Source organism: Ochotona curzoniae, unplaced genomic scaffold (genome assembly GCF_017591425.1).
Source record: "Ochotona curzoniae isolate NIBS_2020 unplaced genomic scaffold, NIBS_Ocur_1.0 contig_4501, whole genome shotgun sequence".
NCBI classification, from domain to species: Eukaryota; Metazoa; Chordata; class Mammalia; order Lagomorpha; family Ochotonidae; genus Ochotona; species Ochotona curzoniae.
In genome coordinates, this window is record NW_024466307.1 from 604,594 (window position 1) to 623,987 (window position 19,394).

General features: G+C 55.9%; 1 protein-coding gene across 1 annotated transcript in view; it reads left to right on the forward strand.

The window, feature by feature from the left end:
• IQGAP2 (IQ motif containing GTPase activating protein 2) overlaps window positions 1–19,394 on the forward strand; it is a 103,362-nt gene that overhangs the window by 41,281 nt on the left and 42,687 nt on the right. Inside the window, exons 6-14 of the mRNA XM_040985938.1 lie at window positions 3,977–4,044; window positions 4,267–4,380; window positions 5,208–5,386; window positions 6,727–6,814; window positions 7,628–7,791; window positions 8,970–9,130; window positions 10,653–10,777; window positions 16,397–16,560; window positions 18,997–19,087. Of these exons, the coding sequence (XP_040841872.1) occupies window positions 3,977–4,044; window positions 4,267–4,380; window positions 5,208–5,386; window positions 6,727–6,814; window positions 7,628–7,791; window positions 8,970–9,130; window positions 10,653–10,777; window positions 16,397–16,560; window positions 18,997–19,087 (1,154 nt within the window). The remainder of the gene's footprint in view (window positions 1–3,976; window positions 4,045–4,266; window positions 4,381–5,207; window positions 5,387–6,726; window positions 6,815–7,627; window positions 7,792–8,969; window positions 9,131–10,652; window positions 10,778–16,396; window positions 16,561–18,996; window positions 19,088–19,394) is intronic.

Genomic DNA, 19,394 nt, shown 5'->3' on the forward strand with positions numbered 1-19,394 from the left:
TAGCCTGCTCAGTTTGTATTTCATCGTGCAGTCTGAAAGTTGCAGGAAAAACCCTGGCAGAATTTTAAAGATGCTTGCTTCCTGGCCTCTGAGGGGGTCTTGTGTGGGTGCCTGAGGGCCTCAGCTGCCTTTGTCCGGCCCTCAGTCCTCTACTCCGAGCCACAGCCAGCTGCTCAGGACCTGTCTTTACAATGAGGTGAACTCCCTGGAGAATTGTTTCTTGTTCTGGTGCCTGCCCAGCTCTGCTCTGCAGAAAGCTGGCTTCTCAGCGCCACCTTGTGGCCACGCCTAGCTGAGCAGGACTGTGGAACTGGCTATCGGGATGGCTGGCACCAGCCAGGGGCCAGACATTCACTGAGAATAGCAGGTTTCTTCATCTAGCCAGTGGCAGCCTGGCCACACGTAGGGACCACGTGGTGGAGGAAAGTGGCCCTGCTGTCAGCTTCCCGTGAGCAGGGAGTAAATGAGTGAGTGGGTGGTGGATCAGCAGGAGGCGTGCTGTCTCCCTGGCTAGGCCATCCCACAGCACACACATGTGGAACTTACACAAAGAGTTTAAAAACTAAACTCAGCAGCCTATTCAAATGTGTATGTGCGGACAATAACTGTTAGTGGATAGCACGTGAAGTGCTAGAGTCACAAAATAGATAAAAATCCAGTTTTTAGTATTTTCAAGAATGTCACAAATTTTCTGATCATGTTCTTGAAATTCTTAGAATCTAAAAAAAAAATTGGTTTATGTATAGTACAATTTATGTAAATTAAATGACCTGGGAGCTGTGAGAGGGGAGGAAGAAAATGCTGAGCAGACATTTTCTGATTGTTGTGACAGCCCAGGTGCGGCACCACAGCTCTTGCCTCTACTGCCTTGCAGTTCCTGTGAGGAGAAAGCAGCCAGCAGGCGGTTCCCCATGACAGGAGCCCACTGACCCCGTGCTGCAGCAAGTGCGTGGGTCATGGAGGGGCTGACACGGGGTGATCCTGATGGTTTGTCAGCTTCAGGCCTGCCCCTTGGGACTGCTGTGTGAACCCCTGTGTCCCTGGCAGTTCCTGAGGAGGTCTCCTGTGGGTCCAGCACTGCCTCCTGAAGGACAGTGACTGTGTCACACTGAGAAGTGTTCACACTCTGACATCTCTCCCCTGTGGGTACGGTATGAATGTGCTGCTCATCATGAAATTTGGGCCAAAAATTATCCAGTGTAAAAGAAATCAATTCTTTTTTTTTTTAAAGATTTATTTTTATTATTTTTTCATTGGAAAGGCGGATATACAGAGAGGAGAGACAGAAAGGAAGATCTTCCGTCCGATGATTCACTCCCCAAGTGAGCGCAACAGGCCGATACTATGCCGATCCGAAGCCAGGAGCCTCTTCTGGGTCTCCCACGCGGGTGCAGGGTCCCAAAGCTTTGGGCCATCCTCAACTGCTTTCCCGGGCCACAGGCAGGGAGCTGGATGGGAAGCGGGGCTGCCGGGATTAGAACCGGCGCCCATATGGGATCCCGGGCATGCAAGGCGAGGACTTTAACCACTTGCGCCACTGCGCCGGGCCCAAGAAATCAATTCTTTATCCTTTGACCTTAAAGGGAAAAGGGGGAAATGACAGAAATGTAATACCCACGTATCCCAATCCCTAAATTGAAGAATTCACTGCTAAGTCTTTTCCGGGAGAAATGATAGCACACATGCACATGGAATGTTCACACCATAGCTAATGACAGGAAACAGACTCAACTGCCCATTGCCATCAGACTGTTCTGCCACAGCTATCATGGCTGAGGAGATGGGAACTGTGGGTTTGAGCCATGGGACACGCGTGGTGGGCCTCAGCCAGCACATGCAGCCTCACCGAGTGGCCAGCCAGCTCCCTGCAGGGTCACGGAGTGCAGAAAGTCCACGCCGGGCCTGCGGCTGCCTGTTCCTCTATGGCAGCACCCCCAGCGAGGGCAGGAGCTGACCGCCACAGGAGGGACCCTGCTGGAGCCCAGTCCTCCACAAGAGTGGACAAGCTGGAGTTCTTCTCCGGCACACACCCTTGCTCCGTGTGGGTTTTAGGAAGGACTGCCATGGGTGAGAGATGCCTGCCTGTTCCCAGGCACAAAGTTGGCACACTGAGTATCATTAGCAGTTAAAAGTGACTGGCACTTTAAATGCCCAGGAATTGTGGAAGTAAATCTCAAGAAATCTGTTCTCTGTAGGAGTGTTAAGTGTAGATAACCCAGAAGCAACATTCTTATTCTGGAAGTGGGGGAAGAGAGGGAAGAGAGGGGAGTGTTTGTCTCTGATTTTCATAATGAATGATGGATCTTCCATCTGCCGGCCAGGACTGGGCCAGAGCCTGGAGCCAGGAATTCTGTCCAGGCCTCCCATGTGTGGAAGGGACGCACGCACCTGAGCCATACTCTGCTGCATCTCGGGGGCGTTTTCAGCAAGCAGCCAGGCCTTGGACCAGCACTCTGATAAGGAATACACTGGCCCTCAGTGGAATTGTAATTGTGACCATGTGTTACTTTTCTAAGTAATTGGTGTTTTACAAAAATTATGATTTAAAAAAGCCAATTTTGGTGTAGGCTACTTGCATGTAATCATAGTCTTTTAGAACTTTATTTGAAGGGCAGGGTTATAGGAGTGGAGGGGGTGGGTCTTCATTTGCTGGTTTAATCCGCAGATGGCTGTAATGGGCAGGATGGGACCAAGCCAAAACCAAGAGCCAGGGGTTTCTTCTGAGTCTCTTGTGTGTGGCAGAGGCCCAAGGATTCAGGCCACCAGCAGGGATCTGGATAGGAAGTGGAGCAGCGAGGCCACCAACTTCCTGCCATCCACATAGGATGCTGTTGGTATGGGCTGTGCCCAGACCCACTAGGCTACGGCACCAGGCCCTTAGTCGTAAACTTTAGGAGTTTGTTTTTATCCAGTTAGGAAGATTGATTCCCAGCTTCTTTGATGTGTTTCAGTGAAGTGTCCCATGTGTTACAAACCACTGAGGCCATTTCACTTTGGCATCTGCTGTGACAGACACTGGGGTATCGCCACATCCCTCTTCTTCCTTTTTCCATTTGTGCTTTAAAGTCTCCAACCGTAAGCGTCTGGGTTGGTGGCTGGAGAGGAGCCGATGTGGTGGTTAGGTGTGGGCGGTTCCCGAGCGGGGGAGCCAGGGTGGAGCCAGGGCCCTGGCCCTCGGGACTCCTTTTTGGCAGTGGTGGCTGAGGGCTCTGAGAAGTGTGGCTGAACCTCGCCCTTTCCACACAGGTCCTGGTGGCTCCTTAGCCTCGTAGCACCCAGCTTGGCCTGGCAGCTCTGTTGGCTTTTTCTTTCTTTTTTAATTATAGTTATTTTTATTGGAAAGACGGTTTTACAGATAAAAGGAGAGGCAGAGAGATGACTTCCATATGTTGGTTCACTCCCCAAATGGCCACAAAGGCCAGACCTGAGCTGATCTAAAACTGGGAGCCAGGAAGTTCTGGGTCTCCCTCACAGATGCAGGGTCTTTAGGCTTTGGGCTGTCCTCTGCTGCTTTCCCAGGCCACACGCGGAGAGCTGGATGGGAAGTAGAGAACAGTGCATGAACCGGCGCCCACAGGGAAGCTCGGCGCCAGCAGAGGGAAGATTAGCCAATTGAGCCATCATGTTGAGGCCTGTTTGCTTGATGGCAAACCCTAAGGTGAATGTGGCCTCACAGGGCGTGCTTGGGCAATGCTGGGCATCACCACTCGGCTCAAGCTGTATTTTTCATCCAGGGACATGGCAATTGCTTTTGACCCTACTGTGTGTTATTGGAGGAACCATCTCAGGGTGCAGAGGGGGCTGACTCTGCAGAATTCGCAGTGCCCCACGGGCCGTGTCCCCCAGTGTTCTATGCGTTCGGTGTTTGTCCTCCCTCCCCTCGGTGGATGTATTCAGGATCTCTTAGGTCATTCTCCACCAAATGACGTGGCTTGTAGCAATAGGCTCTCTGATGGTTTTTTGGTTTTGCTTTCAGCCTCTATCTGTTCAAGCTGGGAATCGCCCCTCAGATCCAAGACCTGCTGGGCAAGGTGGACTTCACAGGTACAGTTCCCCTTGGCTCTTTGCACCTGCACTTTTTTGTAAACTCTGATGCTGCCGATGCCCTTTCTTCCCCTCAGTGGACAGCTGCCTGTGTCACCTGGCCATGCCCAGCTGGGCCCGGGGCCTGGCCTATATGACGTCACCTGCTGACCGCATTCCTGGCCCGAGGCCGGCGCCTGCCCCCACCTCCCCTGAAGCTACCTTTCACTTTGTCTTTCACAGAGGAGGAAATCAGCAACATGAGGAAAGAGCTGGAGAAGTACGGGATCCAGATGCCGGCGTTCAGCAAGATCGGCGGCATCCTGGCCAGCGAGCTGTCAGTGGACGAAGCTGCCTGTGAGTGTGCCCTGCCCTGCTCCTGTAAGAGAGGCCACTAGCTGACACCAGCACCCAGCACTCTACACAGGCCCAACCCTGTGTCCTCGGGGCTCATGCTGAGGCTGTCAAACACAGCCTGGTGGTTGGCTGTGCACCTTGCTGAGCAGTGGGAACTCAGACATTCCAAAAACATCTTCAATCTGCACAACACTCCTCTGTCTTTTTAAAAAAGGTTTATTTATTTTTACTTAAAAGTCGTAAATAGAGACTAAAAGAGAGAAAGATCTTTCATCCACTGGTTCATTTCCCAAACGGTCAGATAGTCGGGACTATACCAGTTTAAAGCCAGAAGCCAGCAGCTACCTCTGGGTCTCCCGCATAAATGCAGGGTCCCAAGGCTTTGGGCTAACTTCTGCTGCTTTCCCAGGCACAAGCAGGGAGCTGGAGAGGAAGTGGAGCAGCTGGGACATAAACTGGTGTCCAAATGAGATCCTGGTATCAAAGGCTGAGGATTAACCTGCTATGCCATGGCACCTAGTGTCAGAGTTACTGCTGAGTTCTCTGGCATCTCTCAGTACTGGGTGATAGCTGCCTGTGTCACCCCACCACAGGCGAGGACAGATAACCCTCAAAGCCCCCATGGATGGCTCAGTACCAGATTCCGTTTAGCTGGCTGGTGCAAAAGGAGCAAGCCGGCAGGGCTCAGGCAACAGCGCAGCAGGTGGGATGGCTGTGTTCTTTACCAACATGGTTCCTGGCTGCCTGGAGCGGGGAGAAGTGCCATCTGAGCATGCCTGCCGCCATCCTGCTTATGAACCCTGTGTGTCCGTCTGCCTCTCCCACAGTGCATGCCGCTGTTATCGCCATCAACGAAGCTGTGGAGAAGGGTGTGGCAGAGCAGACGCTGGGAACACTGAGGAACCCCAATGCAGTGCTAAGTGCCGTGGACGACGGGCTCGCCCAGGAGTACCAGGAGGAGCTGTGGGGAGCCAAGAGGAGGAAGGAGGGTGCCTCAAGACTGAAGGTACTTCCCACTCTGCAGCTGGCCAGCTCCTTGTTGGCCAGGGTGCAGGGAGCCCCCTCCTCTGTGGGACCCTCCCCTTGCCTTCTGTGCAGACTGCCGCAGGCTGGGATTAGCAGGTCCCCCATGCAGCCATCAGGAGGTTAGCAGTGCAGTGTGCTGCTGTGTGGGGGTGGGTGCTGTTTACCCTCCTGTCACCCCTCCCCGGCAGGATGGCCTATGCCCGACCCGAGCTCCCACTGCTTTGCCCATGTCCTCCCAAGGAGCTGATCTGGTCAGTTCTACCACAGATAAGATCTGCTGGAGCTTGGGAGCCTTTTCAGAGCTGCTGGCCACCCTGGGTATCTCTGCCCGCCTCTCTTTCTCTTCCTTTGCCCTGCTTTGTGGAACTCAGTGCTTATGGGGGTGTCAGCTCGCAGCTGCTCCCCCAGAGCCCCTCAGTGTAACCCAATGGGGCAACAGGGCTCCCTGCCTTCCCAGGCTCTCTCAGGGCTCCCTGCCCACCACTGGTTCTCTCTGGGTTTTCTGCACGCCCTGGCTCTCCCCTGGCTCTCCCAGCCTCCCTGTCCACCCCTGGCTCTCCCCCTGGCTCTTCCAGTGCTCCCTGCCCACCCCTGGCTCTCCCCTGGCTCTTCCAGTGCTCCCTGCCCACCCCTGGCTCTCCCCTGGCTCTTCCAGTGCTCCCTGCCCACCCCTGGCTCTCCCCTGGCTCTCCTAGTGCTCCTCCCTCTGGCTGTGGCTGTGTGACTGCCTTCTCTGCCAGGTGTGACTCTACTGCCCACTTCACCCCTCTCCTGACTCCTTCGCCAGCTCTGGTTTGCAGAGACGGCAGCACCAAGTGCTCCAACCTGGGTGTGAGCATGAACTCACTCGTTCCTTGTCCAGGTCCTTGTCTCAGAGATAGTGTGTCCCGTGGGAGCTGACACACTTAGCAGAAAGAGAACAAACAAGTGTGGCCACCCCACAGAGAGCAGGCAGGGCCACCATGAATAGAGGGGGAGGGCAGCACTGCCATGCTTGCTGTCCTGCCCTCCGCTCCTTTCATGGGTTCTTAATGAGGACATTAACCGGAAGGACAAGACAGGTGCCCCTGAGAGCCAACGGGTAGATTTGGTTATGTGGCAGGGTGGGGAGGATTCCAGCTCATCCTAGCTTGCACCGACTGCCTGTTCCACCATGCAGCCTCCTGCTCAGTGCCCCGCACAGAGCTGGCAAGTCTCAGATGTGTGTGGGGCTCTCTCAGAGGAAGCCAGTTCTTACCAACTCTGCGTCCTTGCATTGGGCTTTGAGACTCAGAGGAGCTTCACTGCATCTCAGGGCTCCGTGGGGACTTTGCTTTGCAGAACAGCTCTGTGGCCGAAGAGGAGAGAGATGCGTATGAGGAGCTGCTGACGCAAGCAGAGATACAGGGCAGCATCAACAGCGTCAACAGTGAGTGGCATTCATTAGAGACCTCACCATGCCAGAGCCAGGAGCCACCCATGCGGGTGCAGGGGCCCAGGCATTGGGGCCGTTTTCCTGACTTCCTGGATAGAAGCAGAGATGGGATGGGATCCCCAGCCCTCTGACACAGGATGCAGGCTTCCCAGCTGGTGGCCTAAGTCACTGCACCTGGGTACTGGCGCCAGCTGCCCACTGAGTAGGCAGTCCTGAAGGCTTCTCCTGGTGACCATGCCCTGCCCACTGCTCCCCCCATGCTCAGTCAAAAATGCCATCTGTGCCCTGGACACTGCTGCATGCGCTGCTCCCAGGCACTTCCATGTGGCCCTAGCATGTTGGAGACTCGCATCCAGGTGCCAGCTTCATCCGGCCTCCCAGCTGTGGGTCTCCTGGAGCCTCAGGATGCACCTGTGGATGCTCTGTAAGGGCATCAGGAGGGCATCTGGTGGCTCATGGGCTCCCTGTGGGCGGCACCCCACTGTGTGTAACATGCAGAGTCAGCATGGGAGGTCCCAGGAGTGGGACCATGTGCAGTCAGCAGAGAAGAGGTGAAGTCAGAGCCAGTCTTGAGAGGGCTTTGTGGGGTCACTGCACTGGGCAAGGATGAGCTCGAGCCCACAGTGGACCTGACCCTGAACACCAAGGTGACCACTGGGCTCATCCCACAGTGGGCCCGACCCTGAGTGCCAAGCTGATGCCCACTTGCACCTTCTGCTGCTCTGCGGAAGCCCTGTGGAGGAGTCAGGTGGGACGGTCAGCTCTGGGACAGACTCCCATCATGACAGATTGTGAAACTATCTTTAGGACTAGCTGCTGTGGACCGGATCAACACTGCCATTCGGGAGGGTGACCCTGAGCTCACGCTGCTTGCCCTGATGAAGCCGGAGGCCCAGCTGCCCACTGTGTACCGCTTTGCTGCTGCTCTGTATCAAAGCGAGCTCTTCACCCTGCAGGAACAGAGTGACACGGTGAGTTGGGAAAGCCAGGTATCAGAGGAGTTCCCCCTAATGTGTCAGGAGACCCCTGTGTGGAGGTGGGCTGTGTCCCAGCAGTGCGGAAGGGCCTGGCCCTGTACACCTCGACTGTGTGCCAAGTCCAGCCTTGCTGGCCCATCCCACCCAGTCCCAGACTCTCCCTTCCTTCACACCTGCCTCCATCTCCACTGGCTATGGAGAACAGCACTAGGAATTAGCTTTGAGAATGGCTCCTACTGTGAGTTTTGAAGAACTTTGGATAACTTTTCTGATGAGGTATTGCTTTTAATATTTTTTTAGGAAGATTTATTTATCTGAAAGTTAGATTTGCAGAGACAGAATATCTTCCATCCACTGGTTCACTGCCCAGATGGCCACAGTGACCAGAGCTACACCAGGCCAAAGCTGGGAGCTTCATCCTGGTCTCCCAAAGGAATGCCAGGACCCAAAAACCTGGCCTGCCTGTTGCTTTTTCCCACGTGTGAGCAAGGAGCTAGATGGGAAGTGAAACAGTCCAGAGAGACATGAATTGAAGCCTGCATGGGATTGCCAACCTTGCAGGTGGCTTTGTCCACTGTACCACAGCAGCAGCCCCTGGAGAAAGAGGCCCCAGCCACACAGCGTCCCATCCTCCATGGAGTACCGAGGTCAAGGACAGGAGACACAGGCCCCAGCCCACACAGCATCCCAACCACCTGGGACAGGCACAGTCATTTTTACAAGTTGGGTGGCCTGGAAGGACCTTGTAAGGGAAGTACAGGCATTTGGAAAGACACGATCAATGGTTGTGATTACCACCGTCCCCAAAATGAGCACCTGCAAGAGGCCCCGGTCCTCTTCCCCTGCCGTTTGAGGAAATGACTCCCTTGCTGTTTTACCACATGAGAACCAGTTCAAGTTCTGGCTGCTGTCCTGCAGATCCAGCCTTCTGCTAATGTGGCTGGAAGAGCAGCAGCAGGTGGCTCAGGCGCTGGGGTGCTGCCCCGTCCCCCAGGAGGCCGACCGAGGTGGAGCACCTGGTCCTGGCTTCAGCCTGGAGTCGGGTCTGCTTTGGTTATCTGGGGAGTGAACCAGGCAACGGAAGGTTTCTGTTTCCAGTCAGTCGGTAGATAACAGAAATCTCTAGCCTGGAGAGGGTCCTGGGGCTCATGTCACCGCGTGTTTTCCTGTAGAAGCACCTGGCACATGAGGAACTCTCGATTGCTGTGGAGATGCTGTCTGCTGTGGTGCTGCTGAACCAGGCCTTGGCGAGCGGGGACCTGGAGTCTGTGCAAAGCCAGCTGCGCAGCCCCGCAACTGGTTTCAGCAACCTGGACAAGGCACATGTGGAGCGGTAAGGACACCTCCAGCTCCGTGGCACCCATGTGCAGCTCCCTTGCAGAAGATCTGCAGGGTGGTGCATATGCCCACCTGTGTTATGGGGAGGGGGCTGCCTGGGTGTGCTCACCCTGTGCTGGTCACTGAGCCTGGGGCGGGCATGGGAACTGACCCCATGCCCACCCCAGGGACTGTGAATTCTTGAGGACAGGTGGCCAGGCTCTTGGTAGTTTGGTTACAAAATGCCTGATCCAGAGCTAACTCAGGGCCCACGCCCTCTGATCCCATGACTACCCTCAGGGAGTAAAGACTCCATGAGTGGAGCCAGCACCATAGGCATGCTTGTGAATCACTGCAGGGTCTGCAGGAGCAAGTGGCCCTGAAAGGAGCCCAAGAGGAGCCCAGTCAGGGCCTTGGCAGGCAGGGACACTGGTGACTTCCAGGGGACGCTCGATGCAGACCCTCATCTCAGAGCCTGCATCTTGGCTTCCTGTTACTACCCTGTTTTCTTTTTTTTTTAAAGATTTATTTTTATTATTTTTTCATTGGAAAGGCGGATATACAGAGAGGAGAGACAGAGAGGAAGGTCTTCCGTCCGATGATTCACTCCCCAAGTGAGCGCAACGGGCCGATACTATGCCGATCCGAAGCCAGGAGCCTCTTCCGGGTCTCCCACGCGGGTGCAGGGTCCCAAAGCTTTGGGCCGTCCTCGACTGCTTTCCCGGGCCACAGGCAGGGAGCTGGAAGGGAAGCGGGGCTGCCGGGATTAGAACCGGCGCCCATATGGGATCCCGGGCGTGCAAGGCGAGGACTTAACCACTTGCGCCACCGCGCCGGGCCCTACTACCCTGTTTTCACTTGGGATCGTAATAGCACTATCCTGAGTGACAGCCGGGCATCATGAGTGGCAGCGGGTACTCAGAAAGCTCCTGTGCCCTGGACAGTGTGGAGTTCGGGTCTGGGTGAAGAGTGCTCAGCTGGTGATGCCTATGCAGATGCCTTCAAACCCAAGTCAGTTCAATTGCAGGCGTGCTGGGTGCCCTGTGCCTCCGCGAGCTGTGCTGCTGGTTACTCCCTGCGCAGGAGCCCAGGGTGCAGAGGGGGCTGCTCCCCCTCCCTGGGGAGGGTAGAAGAGCAAGCTGAGCCCTCGGGGGTGGCAGGTCCTCTGTGCCTGAGGAAGCTTGTGGGATTCCTGACCAACCATGCTGTCCGTCACTGTGGTGGGCTTTGTCTCAAGTGTCTGCAGAGCAGAAGCACACCCTGGGGCTCGGCTAGAGGCTATGGGAAGCCGAGAGGGCTGAGGGTTGGGGGCAGAGGTGAGCACTGGGCACTGAGTTGTCAGGTTTGGAGCCTTGGGGGTAGGGACAGGGAGCCGGGCCCTGGGGTGTCTGAGCCTCTCGCCAGGCATGTCTTGTTCATGATTTATCCTAGGTGAGCATGCTGGGCCTCGCTTGGGGCTTCAGTTGGAAACTCCCCTGGAGGCTCAGAGTGACTGGGGACGTATGGCATCCCTGACCTGGGTGTCCCCTCCCCAACAGGTACGCGCGTGAGCTACTCACCGCCAAGCTGGAGGCCGCGTCCCAGGGGCAAGAGAGCTTGAGCTGGAATGAAATGCAGAATTGCATCGACACAGTCAATGCCCAGATTGAAGAAGAAAACGAGTGTGAGTGTGGGGCCCTGGGGGAGGCCTCAGCTCAGGTATTCCGTCCTCTTGGGCCTGGTTTCCCATGTGGGTTCTGGACCAAGGTCTTTTACCCCTCACAGGGCATGCTGGGGTAACAGAAGTCATGCTGGCTTCTTGTCCTGCAAATGGGAGCCCCATGCAGCACCCAGAACCGAGAGCCCCATGCCGGCACCCAGTTCTATTTGGAGCCCTGACTGCCATGAGGTGGACAAAAACACTGAAGGGCCCTGTGGTCACAGCAGTCTGGGGTCACTATGAACACTGGCCCTGGGGCTGGGTCCACCCCCCATGAGCTCATCAGAGCAGTGAGCCATCCTGCTGACAGGAAGCACACAGTGCATGCTGCCTCCCAGGCTCTGAGCCCTCGGAATGACCACAGCCTCTGCTGCAGTCCCTGCCCCTGGCCACCCTCCCACCCCGCTGAGCTCACAGGCAGGCAGCAGGAAGCGGCCTTCCCCTACAGCTTCCCAGGTGTGTCCCCGTCTGTTAGACCCCCGATGAGGGTCCCTTGAGACGAGATGCGTAACGTGGCTGCTCCTTGTGTCTGCGTGGTTTCCCTGTCTCTCAGCCATTTTCCGCAAGCCCTGCGCCACAGCCCAAGGTCAGGTTTGCTCTTCAAGTGTCGAACCTGGTGGCTTCTCACCTTGAAGCAAGATCCAAGGGGCCTGTATGTACACTGTGTTTGTGGGTGCAGCCTGGGGAGCAGCCAGATGTGTCCTCTCCACTCCCTGGGGGACAGCCAGCTGTCTGTGTGTCCTCTCCACTCCTTCCTGGCTCTCCGGCCCAGGAGTCTTTCAAACATTTGAGTTCTCTCTCGTGTTGGGGAGGTTGTCTGCACCTCATGTGTGGCACGTCTTGTGTGTGGCTCACATGCAGCTTGTCTGAGTCATGCTGGTCTTGTTCCTGTTGTCAGAATGATGTACTTTTGCTTAAAGCTCCTCAGGTATTGAGGCTGGCATCCTCTGTCACAGGTGGTTGCTGAAACAGCTGAAATTGTTAAAAAGTGAGGGCATACACTGGGCCTGGTGGTCAGATTTCTGGCTAAGATGCTTGCCTCCCTAGTGTGAGGACCTGGGAGGCCCTGGGGATGGCTCAGGTGGCTGAGCCCCCACACCTATGAGGCAGACCCCGCTGGAGCTCCTGGCTTCTGACTTCTGCTAGGGCTGCTGTAGCAACCTGGCGACTGGACCAATGGACAGATTCTGTGTGTGTGTGTGTCATTGCCTCATAAATAAATAACAAAACAAGTGGCAGTTTTCAGCACAAAGCAGTGTAAACAGGCAGGAATGGTCCAGCCTGCTACCTGAAGGACGGGGCATGCAAGGGTGGCCTTACCTGTGCTGTTGTAGGGTGGTGGCAGAGGGTCCCTGGTGGCAGGGAGGCTGAGTGTGGAGAGGATCCCCCTCTTCCTTGAGTTGGGTTGCTGCTCCAGTCGTGCGTACTTGTGGGGTGGGTCTGGATGGGGTTCTCTGGAGGAGCTTTCTGGCGTCTCAGTGTGGCCTCTGCATGGGGAAGGCCCCAACCTCCCACCCGGTCACCAGGCTGCGTCTTAGCAGAGCCCCTTTACCTGTGTGGACATGAGGTGAGGGCCCCAGCAAGCTCCTGGGCAGGCCTCCCCAAGCTCCTGTGAGGTCACTGACTGTGACCTCAGCAGGCCCCCCCCAGCAGGGGGCTTCAGTCCAGCCTGGGGCATGGACTCACTGCCAGGTGACCAGCTGGAAGGATGCCTGTACGTTCAGACCTGGTGTGTATGTGTGGTGGGGGGTGGGGAAGCTCAGAGGGACTTAGGATGGCGCATCCCAGGGGGCAAGCTTAGCAGCACCCCAGGGACGGAGGTGCCTTGCCCTGGACAGAGCTCCGATGCCCAGAGCTGTCCCCAGGCTTGCACACCCTGCAGCCCCCAGGACCCAAGTCCTTAAGTTCTGTGATGTGGCCTGATACCCAGCATCGCAGGGGACCCATGGCCTGCAGCCAGGTCTTCTCGCTGTGAGTGATCAGCTGTTTAGGGGACACTGAGCTGACTGTCCCATCAGCCTGTGGACACTTCTTCATTCTACGTGAGTGTCCACTCTCTCCTGGAATGGCACACTGCAGGGTGACTGGTGATTGTTTTTGACAAAAAGCAGCCAGCAGAGTGAGATCATGCCTGGCTTTCAGAGTGTTAATGTCTCATTCCATTGCTTACTCATGTTTAGTTCTTTATCTGTTCATCTGCAGGAAATGCAGAAGCTAGGGGTGCCAGCATCTATAGGAGTGGGTACACCTCAGCCACCTTGTGCTGTCTGTGTGACAAGGTCTTAACAGGGGCGGGGACCTTTGGGTGGGTGCAGACTACTGGCCTACCCAGCCTCTGCAAAACCCCCAGCCGGGCTACACTGCTGTTTGTCCGTGGCTGACGTCTTCCTATGACCCAGCAGACGTGCTTCGACCCCTTGGCTGCAGCCACCCGTCGGGGCTCCTCAGAGATGTGATTAACCCGGCGTGGCATAAAGAAAACCAGTCCATCATCCTGTATTTGAACAATCCCGAGGTGTGCGCGGAGGCCCCCACACCTTCCAGATACAGTGACAATGATTAATTCACACAAAGCTACACTTGGGAGCATGTAGCAGCTCGCTGTGGCCATGGTTGCCACACTGACCTCCACCTTGACCCTGTCTGTTCACGTTCCAGGGAACAGCCTGACTGTGCACCCCCGTGCAGCATCCCGTGCAGTGCTGGACTAGGATGCGTCTCTACGAACCTCTCGGTACTTGGTCTTCCCCCTCACAGCAACACAAGACCCTCCCTGGCCCTGCCTGCCGCCTGGCGGGATCTGAGCATCCCCCTCACAAAGACACGAGACCCTCCCTGGCCCTGCCTGCCGCCTGGTGGGGTCTGTGCATGGCACGCTGGCACCGAGTGCCCCTTGTCTTGAGAGAGCCTCAGACACTTGGGAGACATGCATGTTATGAAAACACTACACATGTGTCTTTAGGCTTTTTTAGATGAAACGTGTTTTCTAACTCCATTCTCCATTAACTTTAAACAGTAGCCTGATCTCATGGTTATCCTGAGATTCACGCACGCAACGTGGAGTCAGCCCATACGGCCATGAAGTCATTATCAGCCCTCCATGTCTACTCCCATAGGAGACCCCCACTTAAGTGGGGGTGCCAGGGCCAGGCACTGGGCTCAGTGTCAGGAGCATAGCCTGTCACTCAGTGGAACCAGTGTGGCTCCTGTGACCCAGAGGCTGTGGCTGTGACCACATGCCCAGTGCAGGATCCCTGGAGCCCAGGATGGTATCTCCAAGTCAGGCTCTGGGTGATGAATGCAGGGAGTGCCAAGGGTCCGGATGCTACATTTTCCTCTCTAGGCCCCATGCTCCACCCTCAGGTACATTTCCCTGTCTACTCATCAGCAGGTGGGAGCGCCAGAGCTTTTTACTGTGAGTTAATGATACAGTGACAGCGCTGTGCAAGCATGTCCTCCACTGATTAGTTGCCCAGGAGTGAAGTTGCTGAGTCACACAGATGGAGTTGCTCAGCTATGTGGGCAGGTGCTGAGTCGCGTGGGTATAATAGCAGAATCACAGAAGTGCATTTGCTGAGTCATAGATTTAGTGGCACCTGAGTCATGTGGCTTAGTTGCCAAGTCAGAAGGGTACAGCTACTGAGTCATGTGAGTGCAGTTGCTGACTCACAGATTTAGTGGCTGAGTCATGCGGGTATAATTGTGGAGTTGTGGACACTTAGTTGCTGAGTCACACAGATGTGGCTTAGTTGCTAAGTCATGTGGGTATAATTGTGGAGTCATGGGGGCTTAGGTGCTAAGTCACATGGGTACAGTTTCTGAGTCACATAGATGCAGTGGCTGAGTCATGTGGCTGTAGTTGCTGAGTCATGTAGGTACAGTTGTGGAGTCATGGACACTTAGTTGCTGAGTCACACAGATGCAGTTACTGAGTCATGTGGCTGTAGTTGCTGAGTCGCGTGGATGCAGTTGCTGATTGATGCTGGTGCTGTTGCTGGGTCGGTCTTGTCTCTAGCGATGAGTCTCCTGAGCTCTGGGTGCCCAACATGATGCAATGCAGCCCATGTCTACTCTCTCAGCTGAGTCTTCATTTTCCTCATGGTGATCTTTGCTGCCCAACAGGGTTGATGGTGAGAAAGCCCTGTTCGTTGGTTTGTGTGAGAGGGGAAGTAAGGTGGGGGACCGCCTCCTAGTGTCTGTGGACACCTGGTTTTCCCAGCAGCATGTGTAGGCTACACCATGCTTTACCACTGATGTGCCTACCATCATTATAAACATTATAACCCTATGCTTATTCACAGCATCGTGACGCCAGGTTACTCCCTGTATTTATGCAAGGTTGAACTTGGGAAATGTCTTTGAACTTTGTCTCCCTTCTTTCAAGATTTCATTGTTTCTTATTTGCCCCTATTTTTTTTTTTTTACTTGCGAGACAGATGGCAGGGATGAGCCCCCATTCGCCATACCTGCAATGGCTGAGGCTGGGCCAAGATGGAAGCTGGCCCCTGGGGATTCAATCAGGGGTATCCTCGTGGACGGCAGGTGCCGGCACAGCCATCCCGGGGTCTACCAGGACAGCAGACTGGAGAAGTGCCAGAGGCAGGCATTGACCCCAGGCCCTCAGTATGGGACATGAACATCCCAACTTCTGGGCTAACCTCTGCCAGCCATGGGCTGCGCTTGGTCTCTGCCATGTCCTTATGACCTCTGCTCGGTGCGAATGTACAACACAGGGAGGAACTGGGGCCTGGAAAAGAGTCTGTGCTGATGTGGGTCCATCCCAGGTGTGTCCCATCTGCACGAAACTGTATCCTCCAGTCTGTGGGCCCAGGTTGCTGTCTGTGTGTTCAGGTACCTGTGGGCCCAGGCTGCTGTCTGCATGTTCAGGTACCTGTGGGCCCCAGGCTGCTGTCTGCCTGTTCAGGGCCTATGGCCTTGGGCTGCTGTCTGGCTGTTCAGGTGGCTGTGCACCCAGGCTGCTGTCTGCGTGTTCAGGTACCTGTGGGCCCGGGCTGCTGTCTGCGTGTTCAGGTACTTGTGGGCCCGGACTGCTGTCTGCCTGTTCAGGGCCTATGGCCTTGGGCTGCTGTCTGGCTGTTCAGGTGGCTGTGGGCCCAGGCTGCTGTCTGGTTTTGTTCTGGGCGTACTGTTTGTACTTTTCAGCACCTGTGTCATGTTCTAGTGTTACTCTGATCTGTGGACCTGGGGGAGGGGGTCACTGGATACCCCAGGAATGGAATGTTTTACCTCCACGTCAGGACGCCCTCTGTGTGCAGAGAGGCCCGCAGAGGCATCGTGTAATCCTGCCTCCTGCATCCTGCTATCCTGCTATGTCAAGCAGAGCACAATGGTGCAAGCTCAGTGTAGGCACAGGAGGTAGGTACAGACACCCTCTCTTCCTGCAGTGTAGACACAGGAGGTGGGTACATGACACCCCTCTTCCTGCAGTGTAGACACAGGAGGTGGGTACATGACGCCCCTCCTTCTGTGGTGTTGACACAGGAGGTGGGTACACGACGCCCCTCCTCCTGCGGTGTAGACACAGGAGGTCCTGTATTAACCTGTCCCCTTTTTCTCTCACAGTGGTGGTGGCCATGGGCTATATCAATGAGGCCATCGACCAGGGAAACCCCCTGAAGACCCTGGATGCGCTGTTGCTGCCAACTGCCAAGATCCGAAACGTGGACCCAGCTCACGCCCAGCACTACCAGGATGTGCTGTCCCAGGCCAAGTTGCGGAAGCTCAGGGTGAGCTGGGGCATGTGTTCTAAGCAGGGCCATACTGTTGTGCTGCTTGGGAACTCAGCATGGGCCTGGGAGGGCAGGCGAGGGGCCTCACCCACCTCCATTCACAGCTGGTGCCCTTGAATCAGATGTGGGTCCTTGGGCTGTTGTCTTCCTGTGCCAGATGTGCACATGTGAACATGACAAGTGTACGTGTGATTGTGGGTGCTGTGTGCATGATGCGTGCCCCATCTGCACGTGTGTCAGCAGTAGTGGGTGCTGTGTGCATGATGCGTGTCCCATCTGCACGTGTGTTGGCAGATTCTGTGGGCACATGTGGTGGTGGGTGCCATGGGTATTGTGCTGATACTGAGTGCACGCATGCAGTGGCAGGTAAATGGTATCAGGTGCTGTGTACGCCATGCAGCATGCAGCCTGTGGGAAGGCGGAAGGACACGAGAGGGATGTGTGATTTACGGGCGTGTCCTCTGTCCCCACTTAGAGGTGCCTGGAGACTTACCAGGGAAAGGGTGATTAGAGGGCAACAGAGGACATAGGAGCAAGGAGCCCCTGGCGAGACTGCAGTCTGCATGTGTGAAGGACATGTGTGGCTTGGACATGGAGTCAGAGCCATTGGGAGAGTGTGTACCCTGGTGGAGGGACAGGGCAGAGCGGCCACCTGGCCCCTGCTGAGCCAGCAGCTCCCGTGGGATACATGGCCATACTGAGACGAGAGGAAGTGAGGAGGGTGCTAGACCCATTGCCAGGTGTGTGGCTGGTCATCCTGCGGTGCCAGTGAGGCTCCTGCAACCCAGAGGCCTCAGCTGCCATGTTTCTCATGGAGGATCTTCTCTGTGTGGGCCCTGGGAGCCCAGCATGCCACCTCTGAGTCAAGACACTGAATGATTCACACGAGTTCTCGAACTCTACCCTCATTGTGGTACAGCACCTGGACCCTATACCCACCTCCCTGTCATGCCACGGACGTGGAGGCCAAGGCTGAACAGCATCCACAGGTGCCAGGAAGAATCCTGATGTGACAGCAGCCATGTGTCCTAAGATGGGGCTGGTCATGCTCCTAGGCAGACAGGAGTGGGATATCACAGCCTGACTTGCAGTGATGGGGTGATAACAGACTGCTGTGGGAGAAAAAGCTGGGTGGTGTGCTGGTGCCTGAGTGCCCTGGAAGGGCAGGGTCAGGAGCCTGGAGGACAGAGTGGGCTGCCTGGGTGCCCGGGAGGCAGGGTCAGGAGCCTGCCCCCCCAAACCTGGAGGACAGTGCGGGCTGCCTTTATGCCCCAGGAGGCGGGGTCTGCAGCCTGCCTGGAAGATGAGCGGGCTGCCTGTGTGCCCCAGGAGGCGGGGTCTGCAGCCTGCCTGGAAGATGAGTGGGCTGCCTGACATGTTATGAGTGCTCACCCAGAGGTGTGGCACCCAGCACAGCCAGAGCCCACCATTCCCCTCTGTACCTCTGCTGCCTCTTCTCGGGGTCTGTGAAACCCAGGGTACCCCCTTCCCACCCTCCCTGCTCTGACCCAGTGCCTAGATGCACTGTCACTCTTACAGGGCCACAACCCCACCCAGCCGATCTCTGTGCCAAGTCCACAGTGGGCCTCATCACATCTAAGCGATTATTGCCACACGGGCTGTCTCCACCACACTCAACTTACTAGTAGCAGCCACATCCTTCTTTTGTTTGTTTCCCTCCAAGTTTGATGACTATGCATCGTCTGTTTCCTTTCACTGGAAATATTCCCTAGGAATGCAGAGGCACCAGGGGGAAGAGCAGGGGAACCTCAGAATGTGTGTGGTTGGAGAATTTGGTGTTGACAGGAGCAGCTGGAAGAGCCTTTCACGGGGGGTGGTGGCAGGCGCTAACAGAACAGAGAGGTACAGGCTAGTGTCACGAGTGAAGGGGACGGGGTAAGGTGTGGACTATGGGTGTGTAGAGGTGAGGTGTAGACTGTGTAGTGTGTAGGTGTGCTGTATCCTGAGGTTGTTGTGAGTTGTGGCCTGTGGGGTGTGTAGGAGTGAGGTGTGGACTGTGGGGTGTATAGGGGTGAGTTGTAGACTGTGCGTGTGTAGGGGTGATGTGTGGACTGTGGGTGTGTGTAAGGGTGAGGTGTGGACTGTGGGCATGTAGGGGTGAGGTGTGGACTGTGGGCATGTAGGGGTGAGGTGTGGACTGTGGGAGTGTAGGGTGAGGTGTGACTGTGGGCGTGTGTAGGGTGAGGTGTGGACTGTGGGTGTGTGTAGGGGTGAGGTGTGGACTGAAGGAAGTGTGAAGTTAGGTGGGAGTCATGCAGAGTGCAGTGGTTGTGGGGTCTCTGCTGTAGTGGCCACTGTGCTCGAGGTCACTGCCTGTGAAGTGTGGTGTGACAAGCAGGATGAAAAGCAGAGAAGCAGCTGCCCTCCATGTGGCCCGCTCACTGTGGTCTCTGTCCCTGCTGCTGTTCCCAGGATGCCGAGAGCACATCCAAGGCGCTGTGGCTTGATGAGATCCAGCAAGCCGTCGATGAGGCCAACATGGACCAGGACCAAGCCAAGCAGTGTAAGCCCCCGGCTGCACCGGCCCTGCTCACCTTGAGCATGTGTGGTCAGTGTGTCCCTCCATCCCAGGGGTGGTGGGCAGGTGTTGTCACCTGGTCCCTGCACACTGCCCCAAAAATGAGATGTTACCGTGTTGAATCCACATGGCACACATGGTTCCTGGCCCTCAGGCTTCATGGCTAAATCCTGAAACTGACCTATTGCTGCTTCATGCACCCCACCACTCCTTTTCCTCCTCTCACGCCCTTGGCGTTCTCCCAGGAAGCACGGCCAGTAGGATGGGTGGACAGGCAGGCAGACAAGGAAGT